Source organism: Dasypus novemcinctus, chromosome 7 (genome assembly GCF_030445035.2).
Source record: "Dasypus novemcinctus isolate mDasNov1 chromosome 7, mDasNov1.1.hap2, whole genome shotgun sequence".
Taxonomy (NCBI): domain Eukaryota; kingdom Metazoa; phylum Chordata; class Mammalia; order Cingulata; family Dasypodidae; genus Dasypus; species Dasypus novemcinctus.
The window spans coordinates 122,489,444-122,513,914 of NC_080679.1; the positions used below are offsets into that span (position 1 = coordinate 122,489,444).

The window sequence follows — 24,471 nt, forward strand, 5'->3', positions numbered from 1 at the left end:
ACATAACTGTTAACCCACTGAAAAAGACAATCTCAAAAATGGCAAGTCCCCCTACTTACTAAAAAAGCTTTACACATGTGCTGTCTAAGAATTTTTAGAACTCTGAAAGCATTCCTTTAAAAGTTCACAGGGACTCTGCACTTCCTCTTTTGAAAAGGGGAAGTGGCAGAAAACCCCTTTTAGGCACTTTAGTTGTTATATGAGTACAAATTACCTTTGTCCTAGATTTCAATGACTATTTCAAAATGATGTGCCCCATCTTGTAGCCTGCAGGCAATCTATTTAAGAGTCATGTCACCTTCAGAAATGGTTACTCCTAAGTTGTGCTTCTAGGTGCCAGTCTGCATAATGGATGCATGGGTAAACTTCCAAAAAGACCTACCAAGAAGACAACTCAGGCTGAGGGCAGAAGTGGTAAACAGAGGTAGCGATGGGTTCTGACTTCCCTCTTTTCTAAAAGAACCATCTGTGCAACGAAAACTTTTCTTAATCTGTTTGTATAACATGTAGATGAGAGTGATTCTGGAGAAAGCTTTTTTTCCTCTAGAAATCCTAGTGATTTAATTCTGGAAGGTCTTCTGGTGCCCTGGGAAAAGGGTGCTAATATTGTCCAACCTGCTTCACCCACCTTCCTACCTACCTCACACCCTTGTACCTACCCCTCCATCTGACACTTATACCAAGTGCTGACTCCACCCAAAAGGGGTGTGTAGAAGAGATGGAAACAACACAGTCCCTCCCCTCGGTGCTGGGCTGTCAACTGAGATGGAGTAGAGTTTGAGAAGAGTGGGGCAGGGACAAGCCCGGGAAAGAGAGATCAGTTCACACACCAGGAGTCAAGGATGGGCCATTAACTAAGACACCTGAGTTAGATCCACGCAGGAAGCAGGAGCTTGCTACACAGGCATGACCCTGCTCTTCTCTTCTTTTTAATTAATGTAATTAACCAAGCAAGTGCTCTCTTCATCTCTTCACCGTGCCAACTTTTCTTAAATGGGGAGAGTTCCAATAGCCTAGTTTAGCTGTCATCTTGCTGGAGTCTTCCATGATTCTCCTTCTTCTTAATAATTAACCTAAAGATTCAGTTTCCTGGACTCCACTTCTATTCCCTTTGCAGTATGTTCTCTGACTGGACCCTGAGAGGTTCTTATTTTCACTCCTTGCTTTCACTCCCCCTCCCATTTATCCAACGGGCCACGACCCTCTCCCCTGTTCTTATTCCCAGGCCACAGGTACATTTTGCTTGCCTTCAGCCTCCATGCCCTTGAAGGAGATGTTCTGAGGATTTAAAGAGTTTAGATTCTCTCACACACTATTAGTAGAAGGGTAAATTGGCAAAATGATTGGGGAACCATTTCATAGTTTTTAGCAAAACTGAAAATATATGTTTTCTTTTTTTTTTGGACTCAATAATCCCACTTCCTGAAATCTGTCTTATAGAAAGACTGACATATGTCAGTTCAGTAATTCCACTTCCTGCAAAAAAAAAAAAAAAAAAAACAAAAAACCTGGAAAAGCTATATACCCAAGAATAAAGGGCAGGTTTGCGGTCACCCCTCGGGCTGAAGTGTGGTTTGCTGGCCTGGCGAGGGGAGCGGCCGCGGTAGGCATAATTCCGCTGCCCCCATAAAAGGGTGGTTGGTCGGGCCCACCGCCACCCCTGAAGGGAGCTCGGCATGGGCGCAGAGTGCCCTCGGGTCTCCCCTTCTCGGCAGCCATGCTTCCGCGGCCGCCCCTCCTCCCAGATGGCGCCACCCGATGCCTTGTGGGGCGGCACCCTTCTTCTTCCTTCTCCCTGCGCAGGCGCAGGGCAGAAAATTCCAGTCTGCCCTTTTCCCCTCCCCCGACAGCAGCAACAGCCAGGTGTGGGCGGAAAAATCCAGTCTGCCCTTTTCCCTCCCCCCGACAGCAGCAACAGCCAGGCGTGGGCGGGAAACTCAAGTCTGCCCTCCACCCCAGCAACAGCAGCCACCAATCCCTAAACCCTGCCCCTTCCCCCAGCAACAGCGACAGCCAATCCCTAACCACCACCCCTCCCCCGTCCGGTACCGCCCACTGACCTTTCGCCAGCAACCAATCAGAACAGGGCGTGGCTTCGACCAATCAGCCTTCCCCAGCCCCTATAAAACTGTTGCCTCTCCCTCAATAAAGTTGGACTTGCGTGTTTACCTTGTCTCCGCGGTAGTTTTTCTGCCGTGCGCCCTCCAGTCCTGAGAGCCCCCGACAAGGGCCTGGCCTCCCTTGTCCCCAGTTCGTCGCCGGCTTCTCCGGGCGACCCCTTCGTCGCCGGCTTCTCCGGGCGACCCCTTCGTCGCTGGCTTCGCCGGGCGACCCCGTCAGCCGAACCGCGCAACCCCTTGTGAGACCGATCCCTCGTCTGCTGCCGGACCGACCCCTCGTCCCAAGCGGGACCGACCCCTCGTCCAGAGCTGGACCGACCCCTCGTCCGCAGCCAGACCCCACCTCTACCAACTGAGCAAGCCGTCGCACAGGTTTAATAAATTATAGTACAAATATATTATGTCCAGCTCTGCAGTCACTGGAAAGAATGAGCTAGGACTGTATGTACCTATCTTGGTTCCACAATAGGCTGTGTAACTACAAACTACTGCGTCTCAGTTTCCTTATTTACAAAATGAGGATAATAGAACCTCCATAAGAATGCTGTCAGAACTCAATGAGTTAACTTTCTAAAGCACTTAGTAAGCACTCAATTTTTTTTAAAGCACTTATTTGGCATTATTATTAACGACAGAGAGGTCTCTGATAGACTTACTGAAAAACAAACCCAATCTTGTAACCAGACAGGTGAATGGACAGATATAAGGAAAAGGTCCAGCAGGAAAAGACAGGCAAACAACAGAGGTGTGACCTAAGGACTGGGGTTGGGCGAGCGGTGAGAGGGGATGTTCGTTTTTAATCTTTATGTAGTTCCATATGAGTTGGTTTATTTACAGTGAGCTTGTATTATTGCTACCACTTTTTTAAGTGCTAAAAGCATTTAAAAATTGATAGGAAAAAAGTGTTCAACATGCCTGCACAAAGACGAAAAGACACAAACACACAGAGTATATACTCTTATTATGACTCGCTATTCAGTGACCACCAAGAAAGTGTGTGGTGGCTACAGAGAACTGGAGGCAGCGGCCAGGGAAGCAGTCCAGGAGAGTGGAAAGAGCGGGGATTGGAGCTCCAGAGACCTGGCGTCTTACGCAGAAGGCTTGCAGTTGGCCGTCTACTGGCGTCTGGCAGATGGAACCACAAACGGCTGGAAAGGGAAAGAATTCTCAAGCCCCGTGAGCCCAGGGGTGCGCAACCTTTCACAAGGGCAAATTCGGGACAGTAGCAAAATTGAGTGATTGCAATTTGGGGGCGGGAGGTGGGGGGGGCAGAACATTCCAAATTAAAATGCGTTTCCTGAGTTGCCTGGGTAAAAAAAAAGCACATTCGTATAGTTCAAATCATACTTTTTTGGGGGAAAAAATGTTTACGAAAATGTTGATGTTGCTTCTTTTTTTATTGCAATAACATATACATAAAACGTAAGACCTGTCATTTTAACAAATTTTAAGTGTAAAATTCAGTGGCATTAATTACATTTACAGTGTCCATTTTCAAAATGATGCTTTAAAAGAACACCAAGGGGAGTGGGTGTAGTTCAGTGGTTTGAGCACTTGCTTCCCATTTGTGAGGTCCAGGTTCAATCCGCAGGACCTCCTAAAAAAAAAATCAATACCTAGGCTTATCTGAGAAACGTTCTAATCGTTATTCCTTACATTTGCACAAAAAGTGCATTCCTGTTTATATTCTCATTTCATCTTCAAAGCAACCAGTCTCGGCACGTTTTTGCCGTCATCTGAGACCCCTAAACCGCAGGTCATCCTGGCCAAGTCTCTCCCTCCCCACCTCAGTTTCCTCATCCATTTGGCCCAGGTACTTGGCCAGGGACTCCTACCCACGTGGGTGACCTTTAATAACGGCACTGGCCATGACAATAAGGATAACTCTGCTGAGCGCCTGTTATATATTAGCAGCATGGGGGGAAAAGGCTCCCGGTAACAAAGGTTCTGAACCAATTGCAAAATAGACCCAAGGGTCAGAGAGGACTGTCCTTTGAGCTGTGCTAGGCCTGTGCCTCGAGGGCCCTTTGGAATGAAGAGTGGCACTCCCTCCTCTACGTTTAGATGGGTGGTAAAAGCAAACGTGGACCCATGCTGGGCCTCTCTGGCTCAGGGTCAGGAATGCCCTTGACATGATGCTTCCTCAGAGGATACAGACAGTATAAGGAAGCCAAGCCCTCCACCCAGGCCCTCCCTGCCTCTGGGGAGTTCCTTGGGAATCAATCACTCTCACATTCTCATCCCTGGAAAGGGGCAGCAGGAGAAAAGACACGCTCTAAGCTAAGAACTCATTAAAAATCTAAAAGAAACAACCACGCTGAAACCAAACCACAGACAATCTCTCCATCCTTGTTTGCTTAAATTTAGAGCTAACCAACTGTTTGTTCAACTCTGATAATCTCTAATAGAACAAATTCAAACAGAAATGGTCGAGCAGGACCATGTGATAATACTAATACCTTCTCAATATGCGGGGTTTGAAAGAATGAGAAACGCACAAGCTCAAAATGCCAACTGGCACCCGTTTTTGGAAAATCAATTGTTATAGGAACTACCTGGTGAATAGCTCTTCAGAAAGTCATATTCATTCCCGCAATCTGCTATATATATGTTTTTCTAATTAAATCTTAGTGTCCATGCAACTGAAGCATAAACTTTTAATCCTCCAAGGACTATTCCTGAGGCAAATTCCACCACTTCTTTTTATGTCTACTTTCCAGGGACATTATATAAAAGTCTTCCCTAAACAGTCCCTCCAACACCAAGTATTACAGAATGTCACCTCCTAAACTTCCTCAAAGATTATCTAGGTCCCTTCACATTCCCTGCCATCACTCGTCGGAGCCGTCTACTGCTCGTATCAGGACGACTGCATCAGCTCTTAACAGTTCTGGGATCCTTCTTGCCCAAGTCCACCTGTAACTCATGCTCTACAGCAAATGGAGTGGTCTCTGAAGCCTGCAATTGGATCAGGCCAGTCTCTTCCTGAAGCCGTCAGTGGCTCCCATTGTCCTTACCGTGACCTGGAAGGTCCTGGTGGGACTCTGCCGACCACAACCTCACTCGTGACTCTCCAGCCACGGAGCCACCGGCAGCCCTTCTCTCCCAGGGATCTGTTTATGCTGTTCCTCGTGTCCAGCCCTCATCTCCCGCACCCGAGCCCCCACCTGTCCCAGGCAGACTTCCCGTCCAGCTGACCCTTCCTCATCTCTCCCCATCTCTCCCGTCTGGGTCCTCTGTGGCTTGAGGCTGGGTCAGGTCTCCCTCACAGTACTCTCTCAGCGCTTCGATTTCCCTTTCACCTGCAGCCGTAACTAACGACGATGTGTGCGGCGTGTCTGTTTAGTGCCCCTGGGAGCAGCGAGCCTATTGTGCTCTCATTCATCCCCACAGCCCAGGCCAGTGCCTAGCACGCGGCAGTGCTCAGCGGGTATTTGTGGATTAATAAATGCTACTCCTTTCCCATGGTCCGCTATAGCCGAGGGTGGCAAACTTTCTCTGTGAAGGACCAGACAGTAAACATTTTAGGCTCTGCAGGCCTTATGGGCTCTGCTGCAACTACTCAGTTCTGCGGATGGAGACTGACAGCAACCATAGATAACATGTAAACAAACAGGTGTGCATGTTTACCAGCAAAACTTTACTTACAGGAACAGACGGTGGCCAGAATGGCCCAAAGATAGTAGTCTGCCAACTCCTGTTCTAGAACCTCCTTCGGCTATTCCACTATAAAGAGCTTAACTCCTTTCACGGTTTCTCCCTTCCTTGAAGACTGGTTCAATTTTACTTGAATGAAATTATAAAAAGAAAACACCAACCTCTTCCAGATGTTTGGTCTTCTGCAGAATCTGCTTGTTTAAAGAAATGACCTTCCGTCGATATAGCTGGGAAGCTCCTAATTTTTCTGGACTTTCTTCAGCCGATAGCTCAGATTGCTGTGGGCAAAAGGGAGGGCAAACCCGAAGGATTTAATCAGTCCACCTCCACTCATGCAAGCCCAATCCAGCCCTGTCCATCCCTGCTCAGTCTGGGCAGAGCACTACTGAGCAGCCAGTCACAGCTAAGCCCACGCAGCTCTGAGGCCCCATGCAAAACCCAGGTTCAGGGAAGGAGATTTTGACACAATGACCAAACTCTCTATCAAAAGAATCTGCATCCCTGGCAGAGGGAAAAGCATGTGCAAAAGCACAGAAAGATACAGCTGTGATTATACTGATACCATACAGGCAACAGGGAACCCTTAAAGGATCTTAAATAAGGAAAGAGCATGGCCAGCATGTTCATCTTTATATGACCATTCTGGAGTTTCCACAAATATTGACAAACTGGTTCATTTTCATCAAAGTATTATAAGCACTTACAATGAAAAGCAATAAATAATCTCTCACCTCTATTTCTCCCAATCTTTTTTAACCATCTCTGATTTATGTTCTGGTGTTAATCAGAGGATAGATTTGAGATGAATAGAAGTTGTTGAGAAAAACCAAGTAGGAAACTTCTGAAATTGTGTAAGTGAGCAGGGAATAAAGAAAAAGGGTTGAGCAGGATATAGAGATTGTTGCAATTGGAAAGGAATAAGGGAAAGGTTTCTGGATGGGGTGATAACTGAATGCAGCAACATTTTCCAGGAGAGGGAATGACCACTGATGAGAAACCACAGAAACAAGGGGCAGCTTAGTGTGGCTATGGAACACAGACACTTGCCTCCAGACCAGAGGAAAAGCCCCAAGACAAAGAAGGATGAAAGGTATCCCTGTTGCAATAAGTGTCCTTAAATACTTCTTGGATGATTTATAGATAGCTTTATTAAAGAGTCAAGTATACATCATAACCACATTTCCTTTTTATGGAAAGTCTCCCAGTTCCAAACCAATCACTGATTTCAAGCCCAAGTCCAACAAAACTCTTTGGGTATGTGCTTTCCCCTGCATGTTTTAACAGTGATCATGGGCTTAAAAGTCTGGAAAAGAGATGGGAAAAATGAGGAGGAGACATGGCAAGGTCAAAGTCACCATTACTTTGCTGAAGGATTTCCCTGAATAATTATGCAGCATCATTAACAGATGATGAGTTTTTGCTGCTTAACAACTCCAGAGGTGGGAACCATCTAGCAGGGTATGGCTGCATAAAACAGTAAGGAACATCATTTTCTATCTCCTGGGCCAGAAAGCCATAAAGGAAACAAAAAACTAAGCATTTGATATAGCAACATATCTAGGCTTGAGGCCTGGAGCTTTGGCAAATGCCAACTAACATACTCTAGCTTGTTGGGTTTTCTGGAGGTTGGAGTTGATTCAAAAAAAAAAAAAAATATATATATATATATATAAAATTTATTTTGGACATATCAAGATATCCACAGCACATAGTGTGGGGAAGGAGAACCTGCCTCTGAAAACTATGTGAGAGGGTAAAAAAGGGGGAGAAAGGTAAAGATCACTCCATGCCCATCCCTAAATCACTTGTCAGCAACAGAATTACAACTAATTATATCTCTTCTACTTTGGCCCAATCACCAACTATGTTATTAATCTGGGCATTTTTGTCTGTCTGCCACCGATTGAACAGCTTTTTTCTTACTGCTAATTACTGCTTCGAGTTTCTACATACAACTTAGATTCCTTGACACTGAATTCCAAAGTGCCACTGGCATACTATTCTCAGAGCATTTCACTTTGCTAGCAGAATAACATAAGATTTATAGTTCATGATTTATTTGCATCTGAAACAGACATTTCCATTCACTGGAACTCCCCACCTGGTATCTGATGTCAGGATTAACCTTGAGTATCCTGACAGAGGAGATGTGCAGGCAGGCCCCAGTGCACTCAGCACCACCCAGCCCTAGACCTCCTCTAGCATGCAGGTGCTGAGCGCACTTATTTGATTCTGTTCTGCAGCTTGACGAGGGTTGGATGACGTCTTCAACTCTGAGCCTAGGTTCTCCTGCCGATCAACTCTGCATACTTTCCTGGTGAAGGACCCAAGAGAATGAAAACTGCATTCCCAATGCAGCTTCCATGCCTTCTTATTAGCACACCTGGTGGACACCCGCTTTTTATTTTTTAAAAAAAACTCTGACCTTTGTATTTCATTTCCAGGGATCCTTCTTGCAGGAAAATCAATAGTTATCTTGATATCTGAAAGAGAATTTCCAAACTGGCTGGCTATCTATCTAGATAGATCTGAATTTTGATACACATGGTTCCTCAGGGTGTCTCTGAGGTCAAACCTATTTTCATAATAACACCAAAATGTTATTTGCCCTTTTCATGCTCATTCTTTCATGACTGTACAGTGAAATTCTCCAGATACATTATGTGTGACGATGTCACTTCTCTGAAGTTAAAAAAGTAATCATTTCATTATTGTTATTTGTAAATGAGTTAATACGTAAGCTGTTAGGTTCTCAGTAATTTTTAAAAATTTAAAAGGGTCATGATACTTAAAATTTTAGAACCACTGCTTTAATGTTAGGGGCCTGGCTCACTTAGAAATCTACCCTTTGCCTGGAAAAGTCTTGTTAGTACTGGGCTCCAACCAATGGAGTGGGCACACCAGGGGCTATTTATTTAACACTGAGGGAAAAGTTTTTCTTTTTATCCCTGTCCCCCTCTCCCCCATGGCTCCTTTGTCTGCTCATTGTGCCTGCTTGCTGTGTCCACTCGTCTTCTTTAGGAGGCCCCAGGAACCGAACCTGGAACCTCCCATGTAGGAGGCAGGTGCCCAAGTGCTTGAACCACATCTGCTTCCTGCTCCTTGTGTATGCTCGTTGCACCTGCTTGTTGTGTCAGCTCATCTTCTTTAGGAGGCCCCAGGAACCAAACCTGGGACTTCCCATGTGGGAGGTGGGCACCCAAATTGCTTGAGCCACATCCGCTCCCAGAAAGTTCTTTCTGATTCTACTTTTATACTGGAAAGGTGATTCAGAGAACCACCCAGGCAGAGAGAAAACATTTGTAGAACACAGAAAGAATAGCAATGGTTTAAGTCACTACATAAATTTACTAGTATAGGCTTTCAAAACACTTTCTTTTACCATAAGGTAACAATTCTCACGGCTCTGTGGAGTTCCTTAAATTTGCATCAGCAAAGCATTAAGACACACTAATATCAGGATATTAAGTACCATTTCCATATTTGACACTTTCCCCAGAACAATTAAAATGAATACTATGTGAGCTAGGGGTCCTCTTTCCTTCTTTTAGCTATGGATATCCAGTTCTTTTCAGCACCACTTGTTGAATGTACTGTTCTGCCCGAGCTGTGTGGGTTTGACAGGCTAGTCAAAAATCACTTGACCATACATGTGAGGGTCTGTTTGGAACCATCAATTTGGTTCCATTGGTCTATGTGTCAGTCTTGATGCCAGTACCATGCTGTTTTTAACACTATCTCTAGGGAATATGATTTGAAGTCTGGAAATGAGAGTTCGCTTTTCAAGATGTTTCTGGCTATTCAGGACCCCTTACCCTTCCAAATAAATTTGAGAATGACAATATTCTTTCACAATTTGTAAGAAACGTCTCATGACAATGCAAGGTGTTGGTGGAAGGTTGACATATGGGACCCCTGTATGATGTTACGGATGTTTGCTTTTTAAGTTCACCACTTTCACTATACACTTATTGTTTATGTATGTTCATATATAAATAATATGAAGATAATGATAATAGGGTGGGTTGGGGAAAAATACTTTGGTAAGTAGTGATTTTTTTTTCATTTTTTAAATCTTTTTTTAAAATGATACATAGATCACACAAAATGTTAAAGTAGTGATATTTTGACAAGGCTCTTTAATCATTAGTTAAAAAGGTTTAACAACAATGCAAGGTATTGGTGGAAGGGTGAGTTATGAGGGTCCTGTATGATATTATATATGTTTGTTTTGTAAGTTCACAACTATTACTATACACTTATTGTTTATGTATGTTCATGTATATAAATTTTTTAAAAAATGAGTACTATGCACATGAACAGGCCCTCAGTACATATTAATTTGCGAGTTCCTCCATCTGCTTTTGAGTCTGAGAAGGTGCTCTGGGAAGTTACTTTAACAGGAAGTTATTTTTGTACAGATTACACAGTAATTACAGTGCTGAACTGAAGACAGTTCTTAACCTAGTCAACGGAAAGCTGACTGCTCTTTCAAAACCACTTCTCTTTTTAAGCAATCTAAATGTTTCATTTCTTTCAGACACCCTCTCCAAAGCCTAGAGAGCAGATGAAGATGGACACAGGACCTTAAAGGAGTCCTGGTCTTCCCAACCGGCTATTCACTGCCAGCTGAAGAGACCGCGCTGGATCCTAAAGGAAGAGACAGGCAGATGGAGAAGGCCATACGCCAATTCCTTGTCAGAAAAAAACTAAATCCTTGGAGCATCTGCATTGATTTCTTCTTGCAAAATGCAGAATCTGTCAAAGAATGCCAACCTATCTACAAATACTCAATCTGTGTTTACACTACACTGCAGCAAAAGATAAAGTGCCAATCTAATTCTGTTCAACAATTTTGGATTAAGAACGTGCTTTGAAAACCACAGTGTGGATTAACAGTACTTCTACTGAAGATTCAATGTTTTCTCATAATTGATAGATATTCACAACTTCTATCCTTAAGGAAACAGACTTATGCCACTCAATCTTAGTCCAGTTCAAAATGGTAAATTCCAAAGAAAGACAAAAAAAGATTTCTTTAGTTAGAACTGTATACTTTTATAATTGAGAGAGACCCAGGGGGCGGGGGGCGGTGCATCTACATATCAACCTTCTTCCTAATGCAACAGTCTCTCCTCTATCATTCTCTCTCTCCTGAAGCAAACGGTTGCCGAGCTGTCAACAACAAAAGAATCCCTGCCCTCGAGGGGGCCAGCACTTTCTTCTCTATGCTCAACAGAGGGGCTTCAGTTCTAGCCCCTTGAGGAACTCTCACACTGAAGACAAGTAAACAGACAATACACTATCTTTTTTAAAAAAAAAATCTTTTAAAAATTCTATTAGCTAGCAAGAAAGTAAGAAATCCTGGAAGGTCAAAAAGCAAGTGAAAATGGGAAAGCAGGAAAGTTAAATGTATCACTGAAGGTGATTTTTTTTCCCTGAGGATATATGCCAAAACCAGGTGATCTCAAGTTTTGACTTTTGTGACTCGACAACTGTCACACATAAACCTTGACACAGATATAAGTGAAAAATTCTGTTCTGAGATTATGTAACAATAAGCTGGTCCTCATGCAGTTTTGCAATCCAAATTCAAATACTACCTACATGGTCCCAAAAAAACTCATCAAACACTACGTGGAAAACGGTCTTGGGCTGGGTACTTTGGCAGAAGCAAAAAACAAACAAACAAAAAAACAAAAACAAACTCTCTCTAGAAAAACACAGCTTCAACCCTGGGCCTCAAAAAATTTTTACAGATAAATTTCCAAGGATTATGGGCTCACAGCCAAAAATCAAAAACACACCAGAGACAGGCACCATGAGCAAAAGCCAGCAGAAAACAGACAGCAGAAGCAGACCTGCAAAGACTTTCTCTAAAAATGCATACACCCTTTCCTCCCTAAAGCAACAGAGATTTAGTCTAACCACTCTTCCAAAGACAGTTCAATCTATTACAAAGCATTCCAGTCCTTTCACCTTTCCTTTCTACAATCATACCTCGATTTGTAAGCGACCTTTTTAACTTATTCTATTTTTTTTAAGATTTATTTTATTTCTCTCCCCTTCCTTTTTCCCCTTCCCCTGTTGTCTGCTCTCTGTCCATTCGCTGCGTGTTCTTCTGCGTCTGCTTGCATTATCCAGTGGCACTGGGAAACTGCGTCTCTTTTTTGTTACATCATCTTGAGTCAGCTCTCCGTGTCTGCGGTGCCACTCCTGGGCGGGCTGCACTATTCACGCAGGGCAGCTCTCCTTGCGGAGTGCACTCCTTGTGCGTGGGGTACCGCTATGGAGGGGTGCCCCTGTGTGGCATGGCACTCCGTGCACATGGCAGTACTGCGCTTGGGCCAGCTCACCGCACGGGTCAGGAGGCCCCAGGGATCGAACCCTGGACCCTCCATATGGCAGACGGACACTCTAGCAGTTGAGCCATGTCCACTTCCCAACTTACTCTAGATGGCGTCTAATCACTGCAAATTTGGGACCCTCTGCTTTCCCAATCTATACTCTGTTTCCATTAATGAGACCAAAAACATAAATACTCTTCCCGATATTCTTGACTCCCACTAATGAAATCCCATAGTTTTTAAAACAACAAATATTCATGTAAGCTTGTTGAGTTCTAAGGCACTGCTCTGGGTTCCACGGTGAACAACAGAGTATTTTGGCTCAGAATAAAGGCAATGCTTATGAAGAGTGGACAAAATCCAAGACCACTGACTTTTTTTCTCCAGGAACTGCTATCAGATCAGATGACATCCTCACCAAATCCTGATTGGTACACTTTTTTTTAATTAAATAAAACACTTCACATTTATCTTCTTTAAAAAATTAATTCACTTGACAGGGCTCATAATTTTAATCCAAGATGTTTTTGAATGCTGATTCCATTCTCCTGTGTATTAGCCACCTTTCCTAGCTTTAAGTGATGTTCAAAGCTGCCTAGCCTAATGTCTGCACCTTTATACAAACTGACAAAAACCCTGAAAGATACAGGTTGTGTTGTGTGGCTTGAGACGATCCTACCAGGTTGAGCATAATTAGCCAACACTGTTCTCTTTGCAGTTGTTGTATATTCATAATTTAGTCCTTCAGAATTTAGAAAATCTTGGCGCAATTTGGAAATGCAAACATATTTTGCATTCTCTGCAGATTTACAGGGTTCCTTACCATCTTATTCTGATTACAGTTTTAAATCTTTCTCACCATCTCCCTTTGCCTACTTCAGCTAACCTTTGCTCAGATCCTACTATGTGCCAGGCACTGTAGTAGGTGCTTGACCTCTGGATATTCACAGTCTAGTCACATAAAACAAGTTCATTTACAAATAAAGATGATATCACCCCCATTCTCTCCAAATGCCTAATTTGTACCATGAGGAAGAGACAAGCTCTTGACAGCTTTGTTTCTGCTTGCTTCCCTCCCTCCCCTCCTGCCCTTCTACAAATGTTTATGAAAACCCCATTACGTTGTGCACTGGGGATATACAATGATCCCAGCCCTCATTTATAGCAGATGGTCTAATCCTAGAAGATAGGCAAATAAACAAATTAAATGGCGCATTGTTAAGGGCAACATGAAGTAAACAAAGTGCTGGTTTCCCCAACATCACAGATGAGCCTATTTTAGGAAGGGGAGTCACCCTCAGTGGGTCTGGGAGAAGAAACGGGTCTGGGAGGAAGGGGTACTCACATCCATCCCTGCGCCCTCACCCCTCCCAACCCCAGCCTGAGTTTTTCTACCGTGACCACAAGCAGTTCCCATCCCTCTGCTACTTCTCTTCTCTGTTTCTTCTCAACTAGGTTCAGTTGAAAAGAGCCACTCATTTTTCGTTATTATTACCAGAAGGAAAAAAGCTCAATATCAATTATGACAACCAATTTCTTTGGACAGACATTGACATTTCGAATGTCACACAAACCAAATGTAGTAATTCCCACCCATTTGAGAGTGCACAAATTGTGCTATTCTGTGATTTAGCTTCTTAGAGGTTGATTGGCTCCTGACCAGGAGTTCCCTGGGTACATCCGTGATTTAGTCATAACTCTATCCCTGCCAGCTATACCTGATACTGCCTGGAATATAGTACGGGCTCAAAAGAAGTATGCTAGAAGAATAAATCAATCTTATCTAGGGGGTTGATTCTATCAGAACTTGGATGGAAAATCAACCAAAACGAAGACTTGAAATATTTGCAACAGCATATCAATTTTCTTCAAAAACATTTTGAGAAGTCTTTATTGCACTAATTGAAAGCAGCCAAAGGGTGATAAAGCCAGGGCACAGAAGTAACAGCACAAAGGCAGCCACTCTTCGTCAAGGGGGGAGACAACACTGTTTGGGTCAATGTCCTCCCATCCAATGGCGTTAGCGACTCTCCTGAGGGCCGCTCTGAGCAGAGGCCTCGTGGAGGTGGCAGCTGGCATCCTCTGGATTAGTAAGAGCAGTCCCTTCCTCTGGACAATCACTTCTCTCATGCTCTCTGGTTCCAGGGGGTCTGTCAATCACAAAACCCACCTCCTGACCACAGCGGCAGGCCTGGGGGGGACATGCAACCCCAGCCGTGCCCAGCAGAGCAGAGGCCTTCCCTAGGATTTAACAGACAGATGCTCGGAGGATGCCACAAGACCAATCAGTCTGTGGCCCGGCTTCCAAGGCCGTAACGCACAGAGGAACAGAGCGAGGCAGGCTGGAGAGACAGATAGGCAGGACAGGGCGCTTCAGCCCTGGAAGCCGTGGTTCTTGAACCTCCCGCTAGGAGAGCTGACAAAGGCGCCTTTTGCTCAGACCAGCCTGCTGGGTGGGGTTTCTACCACTTGCAGACAAAAGATTCCCCTAAAATACAAAGTCCAGGTTAGAGAGTGGCATAACTGAAAAGGCAGCTTTCTCTGCTGTTGCATCATAAAGAAGAATGAAAATGATCATAGGAGAGGGGGGATAAAAATCTACTCTACTCAGATGTAGTCCTCTCTTCGCATTCTCTAGAAGAGACAGAGGAAGTGAACCTTCTTTTGTGATTTTATAGGTGCCCCGACCACACCCTGGCCACTGCCTCTTTGTGGCTACACCCGGCTCTAATTACCTGATAAGACCCACCCCCCAGGTGCTCCTGAAAAGCAGGCTTCTGATTAACTGTCAGAGAACAATCCTCTAATTGAAAAGTCAGAAGCAATGGGGCCAGAATTTCTTAATTGATGAAAAGGACAATTTCCAAAACTATGAAAAAGAAAAATACCATCTCTTTCCACAAACAAGTCCTCTGATGATCCAAAGTACATCTCACTGATGGAAATAAAATTGAGATGTAAACAGTTTTCTGGCTAGGATGTTACACTCTATAGAGGCGGATGAGAATTTTAAAATGAGTACTTCTCTAGTAATAAGAAAAATCATTTGGACTCCGCAAACAGAAATGTCTCCAGCCTTCAGCAGCCGAGGTGTGATAGGCGGAGTGCCTGCGCAGCACCGTTCCTACTTGTTTCTGTGGTTAACTCTCATGGTAACCTGGCGTCTTCTCTTCTCAACCCACTTTCGGCAGGAAGATGGTGGAAAGGTCTAAGGAGGCAACGTGAGCAGAGCCAAAGGGCGACACCAGAGCAGTGCCCACTTCTTCCTGAGGAGCTCCCCCCTGGGGCAAGGAGACAGGTTTCACAGTCAGATAGCCTATGCTATCCTGGAACTTACCAGCTATTATGGTCCTGGGCGGGTTACTTAAGCTCTTTGACCTTTAGTTTCTTCATCTGCAAAATGGGTATAATGCCACACACTTACTGATTGCGTACCAACCACAGCAAGACTGAGGTTACAGAGAAGAGTAAAGCATGGTCCACATTCACAGGCCATTCCAACTGCATGTGAGTGAGCAGGGGGAGGGAGGGAGGCAGCAGATCCTAAGTAGGAGGCAGCGCTGTTTAGAGAATTAAAGGTGATGGTGTTCTGCCAAGGCCACCGGGCAGAGAGAGGGCATCCAGGGTACAGTCCCCCTGATTCCCAAAGATAGACCGTGCACCTCTGGAATGCTCTAAGATCCTGTCTTAGGGAGCTGTTTCGGCCAAGGATGAGTTAGTAGGCAGGCTCAGTCCTCAGGTGTAGAAATGCTGTCTGGCTGGTTAGTGTGCGCCTTAGGGCGAGGTCCTTCCTGACCCTCCAGGTTCCCTGCGCCTCACCCACCCAGCCTTCCCTGGGCTCAGCTTCCTTCCCCTTCTGGCTCCTAAAGGGTTTGGGGAGGGGCCTTGTGTCTTTTGGACTTTTTAAGTCAGGCTTTTAAATTTTCTGCAAGTCATAGTAATAGACTCTAGTTACCTGTAATAATGAATGCTATGATGCAGGTCACTATATTAAGACACCAACACCAAAAAGCACTGCAGCCTCTTCTAGCATGTTCTGGGAAGGGTATTGCCCTTTGGAAACAAAGGGAGGTGGGACACTACTTGGTCCAGAGCAGACCACCACTCATGAATTATTTATCTGGAAGCATCTTGACATTCCTCTTGCCTGCTGCTCGACAAGACCCACATTTAATTAAGTTACATATCTCAGAGACTTGCATTCAAACACATGGATTATTTATCATGTTACACTGTTATAAGAACTTGTGAACTTTACAAATGAAAGAGAAGCCTGCACCTGTTTTTGACCTCATCTAAAAATGCCTGCCCACATTCCAAACACCTGCACCAGGCAGGCTTCAATTCATTCTTCAGTCACAAAATCATTTTCACACTTTCATCTCCCAAGAAATATCTTACGCCTCTTCTTCATTAAGCAAAAGTCCACCGTGACCTCAGCATAACCTGGGTTTCTCTGAAGCACCACCTACAGCTTCCCTCCTGCGCATTCCTCAATCCTCTCTCTCATTCCTAAGGGTTTTGTTACTGAGACCATAAAGGAAGGGGCATGGATTTTAGATGAACTCCCAGCGGCCAGTTTCAGCCTAACCTACAGCAGCAGATGAAAACGAAAAACACACTGGTGTTCGCTCCTTTGTGTAATTCCCTCCCCTGAGTGTGGCTGGGGCCTGGGACTTGCTTCTAACCAACCGATCATAACAAAGGTGACGGGATGCACGTGGTTACGTGTAGGTCCTTGCAGGTAAGGCTGTAACTCCTGTCCAGCGAGACGCTCTCCCTTGCCGGCTTTGATGGAATGAGTGTTAGTGCCAGGGGCCCCATGGAGGGAAATGAATTCTGCCAACAACCACGTGCGCTTGGGAGGGATCCTCCCCAGCTGAGCCTCAGCTAAGACCGCAGCCCTGCGAGAGTCTCAAGCTGAGGGCCCTGATACGCTGTCTCTGACCCACAGAGACTGTGGGATAAAAGCTGGGCGGAATTTTATGCCACTGCGTCAGAGACTTAATTTTGCTAAGCATAACAGATAACTAAACACACAAACTGGGAAAGGACAAAGCGGGCCCTGGCGCCCGAGCGCACTGGTGCTTTCAGCAGGGCCTCCACGGTGCTGGCAGCTGGCCTGTGCTCACAGCAGGCCTGAGTGTTGAGCACAATCCACTTCAAAGAACATCAGCACCAGGCAAGGCCACTCTGGGACCGTGAAGGATCAAGACAAAAATACCCCACGACCACTCGGGCATGATGAACAAAAGCACAAACGCAGTCCAAATGGCAAAAATGAGCCAACTCCTCGCCATCCTGGCTGCTCTGAGCAGACAGCTTTACCTGGACTCATTCCCCCCACCTCAGAGATAACATGCATTAGGAGAGCCACTCCTTCCTTACGGCAGAGCCCCACCTTCTCAAACTTTCTCCCGATCCACCCAGCACAAGCCCAAACCCTAGAAAAGGTCCTTCCTAACACCCTCTCAGTGTGTCAGACGCCCCACTGTGTGTGCGCGCTTGCTCAATGCCACAAGCACTTAACCCAACTTGCTCAGCTCCAGGTGTGTTCCTTTGATCTTGGCTGGAGGGCATTGACAACACAATGAAAATCAAAACCATCAAACAAATGAATAAACAAAAACCAAAACAAGCATGAATTATCATAGAACATTCATAAAAATAAGAAGCATAAATAAAACAAGAAAGAGTACATCTACAGTCTAACCTAGACATGAAATACAAAAATACAATGAAGTGTCTCAAAATGAGTATAAAGAAATTATTTGATACACGGTATGAGAATAAATGGATAGTAGTAGGAAAACGAGATTAGAGCCACATTTAGATTAAATAAAAGTGAACTCTACCCAGGTTAAAGAATTAAACATCCTTAAAAAGAGATTAGCTGAAATGTAATGGACTACTTAATTAGAGTCATGGAAAAATGATGAACCTCTCATTTGGAAACAATAACAAAGAAAAAAACTGGCCAAAACATTCCTTGCATATAATGAAAAACAACATAAAAATAAGATGAACAGCCCAAGAAATATCTGTATCACAGTGACAAAATATTTAAGTCTAGAAGACTTTATTCAAATTTATAAGCACCACATATCCAGAGATGAATGAGTAAAGTCTGTAACAAACAATTCACCTAGGAAGAAGAAATAGTAAACAAAAACATGGAACCGTGTGTAATCCTCTCAGCGTTCTGAAGTTGTGCCATTTTACAGCTACTTACGTAGCAAGTTAGACAAATGAAGATGGAAATGCTGGGGTCTCACTGGAAAGCCCCTTCATGCTGATGAAGTTACATGGTTACAACTTATTTGTAGAGCAACACCAAGTAGGAGCCATAATCTGATCAACTCCTAGGAAATCTTTTGGCAGAAACTAACATTAGGATTCACAGCATGTCATCCATGATGGCGGTGAGAAACAACTTAAAAGTTGTCAAATGCTTCTTGAATTGTGCTGTCTCAACACATAGATTATCTTAGACATTAAAATAATGTAGAAACACAGAAAATGTTTGGAATTTAATGTGACAAGAAAATAATAAAAACGGCTGTAATAAATAGCTATAATGAGCAGGCACTGTTTTAGGTATTTTTGGTCAAGTCACTTTTAACCTTCACCAACAGCACCCTACCAGGAGAGTATTATTTCCACTGTACAGATGAAGACACTAAGGCTAAGAGAGGTTAAATCGGGCAAGGTCACATGGCTGGAAGACAGAGGAGAGAGATATGAGTCAAGATGCTCCTCCAAATGCTGTATTTCAGCCACTGCTCTGTTCTATCCCTTTAAAAAGGCATATATAATGACTGCCAACTAAGTACAGTTATGGGTATGTGGGGACAAACACTGGAAGACATTTGCAAATGTGGCATACTTGTGATGTGGGGATAGCATTTAAGGCAATTTAATTTTAAAAACCATCATTTTTAATACTACGATGTGCTCAATGAAAACAACACAGACAATCAAGCAATGAACTCTTGACCGCCAATTCTCCGTGAGAAACTGAATTACACACGTGCTTGGAAAGAGATAGAACACTGACTGCCTCCCGTCCAAAAGTTTCTCTCTCTTCTGGCAGAACAGAATGGACGCAGAAAATAGTCAAGGATAAAGGACACCCAAAAGCAAACACCAGAGTGGGGTTCAGATCACTGTATACGAGAGAGGAGAAAGCTCACAGGTTAAAAAGCCAGAAACCCAGAAGGAAACATGGAGAAGGCAGAGCTGACAGGGGAAGACAGGTGAGCTTCGGCCCCTGGGTGGGTGAGGGCCGGGCGGAGGACGCACTGCCAGCCACAGGAGGCGGCCCGAGGGTCCGCCTGCTTGCTCTGCCTTTTACAATAACCCAAGCTCCTATCTCCCAGCAGTGGATAAATAGGAAGATCAAAACCACCGCCTCTGTGGAAAGAGCAGGGAGTGCCGCATCCTGTCGCCTTTTTAAAAAAGACCTGGATCCAGCAACGCTGTGTAGTAACGTAAGGGCAAGCAGACACGCTCTTGCTGTTCAGGCGTATGCTGACAGGAAACCAAGGGACTTTCCTGTCGGAGCAGCCCTGATGGAACCACTCCTTCCACAACCACACCTGCAAGTCTTTTAAGCTTACTTGTATCTTGTGGGAGTTACTAATAGGGAAGTCTCGAGGAGAGCCTAAATCCTGTTCTGGTCAAATTCCAGGTGACCCTTTGACTCACGTCACGTTTTCTAGGTGGTTAACTGAAACGGGGACACTTTGGATGCGATCAGTGTTGGATTAGAAAACCCACGTTAGGAAGCAGTGACTCAGGGAGTGGAGAGGGGGAGCAAGGAGACCCCGACCCCCAGACACTCCGAGTTCTTTTATTTACTGTCATGCTCAGAAGGCCCCCGACTAGGTGGGAGATGACAAATGCTGTGACACCTCCCAGGAGACGGCCTCCCCAGCTACACTGTCCGTGCAATTCCTTGAGAAGAAAACTGTACAGAGGGCCAGGGGCAGAGCTAGCGTGCCATCAACACTTCCAGGAAGAGGAGAGCGAATGCTGTGCCTCCAGAGACATCAGCATTTTAAGGGACAGACTGAGTGTGGCTGGGGAGGGAAGGGTACGAAATGAGGCCCTGTAAATCTAATCTTACCACATCCCAGCCAGACCAGAATCAGTTATGAGCAAAATGATTAATCACTGTCTCCTGAAATAATCAAGGTCCTGCTGCCTATTCTTAGGACGGGAGAGAAAATATAATGCTGAAATATGACTTGCAGGCTTCTGTTCCTTCTGTGCCTTTTTAATAAAGTAGAACAAGAAATTCTGCTGTGGCTGGGCTGAGTTACGGGGTTCATCTCCTAAGTGGCAAAGCTTCATTCCTAAGCCCTGTCGCCAAATAAGCCCAAGCTCTAAGAAGCCCGGTGGAGGAGAAAACGCCTGTGCATCGGTTTATCAGATGTCCGTAAGTGCTCTGAGATGGGTTTTCTCTCTGTATTTACAGGAAAACAGGCACTGCCGAACAAAAGAAATCTAGCTACTGGACAAGTGCTGATGTGTGGCAAAGCACGGCCCGCCGGTCTTGGACAAAAGTGCCTGGCCCCTCACTCTGGGGGCAGGGGAGTGTAGAACAAAGACTGAGGCATCGCCACAGCAAGGCCTCAGCAGCCACCTACCTTCTCAGCGTACTCGGACACAATCTGCTTGATCTCGGCCGAGCATAGGCCCACAATCTGGCCCACGGAGCTCGCGGTGAGCCGGCTCTGCAATCACAGGGCGGGTAGAGTCTCAAGGCCACGCTCATCTTTGACAGAACCGGAAAACCTGGACGCTCTGAGTACTATCACAAAATAGGTAACATTCCCGGGGAAAAACAACTTGGTTTCTGCTCACATTCTCATCAACAGGTGTCCGGAACAATGTTAAGCTACCTCTCTAGCTCTGGAGGCGCTTGGCTGACTGCTAGCGCCTTCCTTGGGCCTGGGACTTGGGCCTAGGACTCGGGCAGAGGAGAAGTGCAAGTGGGAGAGGAAGAGGACTCTCAGAACCCTTAAAATGATCTCTTTACTGCCACAGGCCTTCCCTGGTCTAGAAAGAAATGATTCTTCCACAGCGCCTGGCGAAACCTTCTGGACAGGCCTTCAGCCCTGGGAAGATCCAATTCCATTTCTACCTCGCTGGTGCAGAAACGAAGCAGAGCTTGAGGCTCCTCTGACATGGGTGAACTTATGGTTGTGGAAAGGCGGTGCTGAAAGCACAGGCCCTGTGACCTGTCCCCACAGGTATATTTGAACTGGTCATCTCCATTCCGTTGTCGTATTACGGTTGTGGAGGGGCAGTGCTGACAGCACAGGCCCCGTGACCCGTCCCCGCGAGTATACATGAACTTGGCCATCTCCATCCTGCTGTCACAGGGGTCCTTCGAGTCTCCCTTCCCAGAGGTTCCCACGGATGGCAATACTGTGCACGGGTAAAAAGCCTCCTTGAAGAAGGGGTGGGAGGCGCCGAGTCCTGAGGAGAGGGCTCTAGGGAAGGCGGCAGACTGGAGGGCACCCAAGGCCCACATCCACCCCGCCCCGCGGGCGCGTCCTCACCTCCTCGCCGGCCATGGCGGTCATCTTGGTCATCAGGGACTGAATGCGCTGCTGAGAGAGGAGCGGGAGAAGCAGCTGTGAGCGGCTCTGACCACTCAGCACTGAAGCGAGGTGCCTAAGGGGGTCTTGGGAGAGAACTCCGAGGACTGTTTCCTTGGTCCTGTTTTACGGTGAGCCTCATGGCTGGGGATATAGGGAAACAGGCATGGAAGGCTAGCTCCCAGCAGCTGGCCGTGGAGGGTGGCTGGCTGTTTTGCAAAGCTGGGGATCAAAGGGGAATTTCTCACCAAATGATTTACACAGACACTTCAGGGGGCCTTTCACAGGCCACATACCTCTTCCGCAGCTCGAAGCTCATCCTCCTCATGGGCATCGGCCTTTTCTGGAGCCAGGAGACCTGCAGGAAGTGCTGTTTTCTTGTCTTCAGCCTGGAAGGGAAGATGCAAAAATGATCGAGCACTGAAGTTGAGGACAGCAGAGAAAACACAACATTGCAAAGAGGCATAAGTCTGTGAAATAAAACACACACACATCTGGCGAGTCGAAACAGCCCCAAGAGAGCATGGAGAACTCCGGAGACCCAAGCTTCCATTCGTGCTCCACGGCGAGCAGGCCAGTCTCCAGGGCCTGGTCACTGCCCACCTGTCTCCACTGCAGAGCTGCTCGCTGACCGGATCGACACCAGGGCAGCTCCATTTCTCACTTATCCTTACACACTGTCTGGGCCTTGCCTCTGCTTTAGCACCTTCAAGAGCAGGTCACTGCCTGAAGGAGTCTTTTCCCAAACTGCCAACTGAGACTCATTAATGGGACACTGAAACAATTTAACAGGTGTGATGAGCCTCTAAATAAACTAAATAAAAATAACAGAAAAGATCAAATCCAAGTGCTTTGCAAGTATATGGGGTTAAGCACTGTTTCCAGAAACTGTAGCTTGTGTGTATGTGTATAAACTGGGTCACAACGAAAAGCAGCATTCTTACGGGGCAGAGTGGTCACAAAAGTTTGAAAACCACTGGTCTGAAGGCTAAAATCTGCACTGCTCCCTCTGGTGATCAGGCTCCATGCTCTGGACAGCCTTGGGCTCTAGACATGCCACCTCACAGTGGGGACACCCTGGTCTTCAAGTGGCCTGGAAGTCTACGCTTCCTGATTATTCTGCCCCTGCCACCCGCCAGCTACAGAGCCTAGGACTGGCTCTCCTGGGTGTCAGGTGTTCTGGGTTGAAAGGGTCGGGCCTGCCCTCCACGGGCCCTCCCAGCTCGAGGATGCGCTTCTGTGACAGCCTGAGCTCCTCACTGCCGGGCAGATCCACAGGGGACACTCTGACACTGGAGGGACAAGATAAGCCCAACCTGAAGACTATGCCACGGGCATCTCGTGATTTCCCTACTCATACTCAAACTGCCTCATTTCAGAAGATAGTAAACACAGGGTGTTCCTTTGCAAACTTAAATTACATATTTATGTACATAAATACGTATTTACATCTATACAGTAAACCCTTACTATGCACCAGATGTCACAGGGGCACACTCAAATACAGAAAACACCCTGCTCTGGAGGAAATGACTCTTTAGCTGGGCTGAAAACACAAATGTGGAAAACAGTAATGAGAAAACCAAAAAAGAAGCCATCATAACAAGTGCATGACTAATTGCTAGCAAACTGATAAAAATGATGATAACGAAAGCAGCTACACTTATGTTGGACCATTCTGAGTCCTTTACATTTTAACCTTCACAATGCTGTGAGGGAGGTGTGACACCTACTGCCCCCCTTCTGGGATGCTGTGAACTAAGGACAGCAATTAAGAGCACCGTCCACTGTCACAGCGGAGGGGACGTCCAGCAGGCATGCTCCTCACACTGCTGGTGTCAGCCCCACTGACTGAGACAATGACTGCCTCTGGAAGCAGAGAGGCTGGCAGGGCCAGGCCAGGCGTCCTGGGCGAAGGACTGAGGTATGGGGGTGCTGGAAGGTGGAGGGGTGGAAGGAGAGCAGACGTAGTGCCCCATTCAGGAAAATCTGAGGGTCAGGAGGGGAGCAGGAAGAGATTCCTGAGAGCCCAAGCCGCAGGGTTCTAGTTTCTAAGAGGCCACTGACCATTTTGGTTGGCACTTTATTATTTAGAAGGCAGTGGTTAAGGCCACAGGTTTTGAATTCAGACAGACCCAGGATTCAGGTTCTTATTATGGCACTTTAGGAGCTGTGTGATGTTGGATAAATCACTTAGCCTCTCTGAGCCTCAGCTTTCTGACCTATAAAACAGGAGTAAGTATCTTCCTCATAGAGTTGTCCAGAGGAGAAAGCGAAAAGATATCAGAGGGCCTGGAACACAGTAAAGGCATGGCACTACAAGATTCACATAACGGCCCTGCTGTCGACAATTAAGGGTCATTAACAAAAGCATTCATGAACAGAGATCTGTGGCACTCCTTCTGGAAGGCAGAAACCGCCTCCTGACTTACCTGGCTTTCCCCACTAGCTGTCTTAGTGCAGGGCTCACCTGCAATGGGCAGCCATGCTCTACCTCTGCTGCTTTGGTCACACTGTCCAGGCTCTCTCCAGACAAGGTGGCTCATGCGCAATGGGGGTCACCTTCACACCTTCAGAGCCCACTCGACCCCACGTGACTGAGCCCGGGCCACGCACGACTTTCACCAGCCCTCTCTCCAGCCCCAGGACGGGGCTGTGCACTCGCCCTTCAGCTCGCCGGCCTGCGGACGCGGCGGCTGGAGATGCTGGGAGTGAGACGGCGTGGCTCAAGGCAGCGGG

At 46.1% G+C, this 24,471-nt stretch overlaps 1 protein-coding gene across 2 annotated transcripts in view; it reads right to left on the bottom strand.

The window, feature by feature from the left end:
* CCDC93 (coiled-coil domain containing 93) overlaps nucleotides 1-24,471 on the bottom strand; it is a 103,264-nt gene that overhangs the window by 32,539 nt on the left and 46,254 nt on the right. The window contains exons 9-12 of one of the 2 annotated variants that reach the window (XM_004458040.5): nucleotides 22,029-22,121; nucleotides 21,694-21,744; nucleotides 20,776-20,862; nucleotides 5,939-6,055 (exon numbers count right to left, since the gene is read on the bottom strand). In XM_004458040.5, coding sequence (XP_004458097.2) covers nucleotides 5,939-6,055; nucleotides 20,776-20,862; nucleotides 21,694-21,744; nucleotides 22,029-22,121 — 348 coding nt within the window. The remainder of the gene's footprint in view (nucleotides 1-5,938; nucleotides 6,056-20,775; nucleotides 20,863-21,693; nucleotides 21,745-22,028; nucleotides 22,122-24,471) is intronic. The other variant, XM_071216482.1, reaches the window with a different exon arrangement.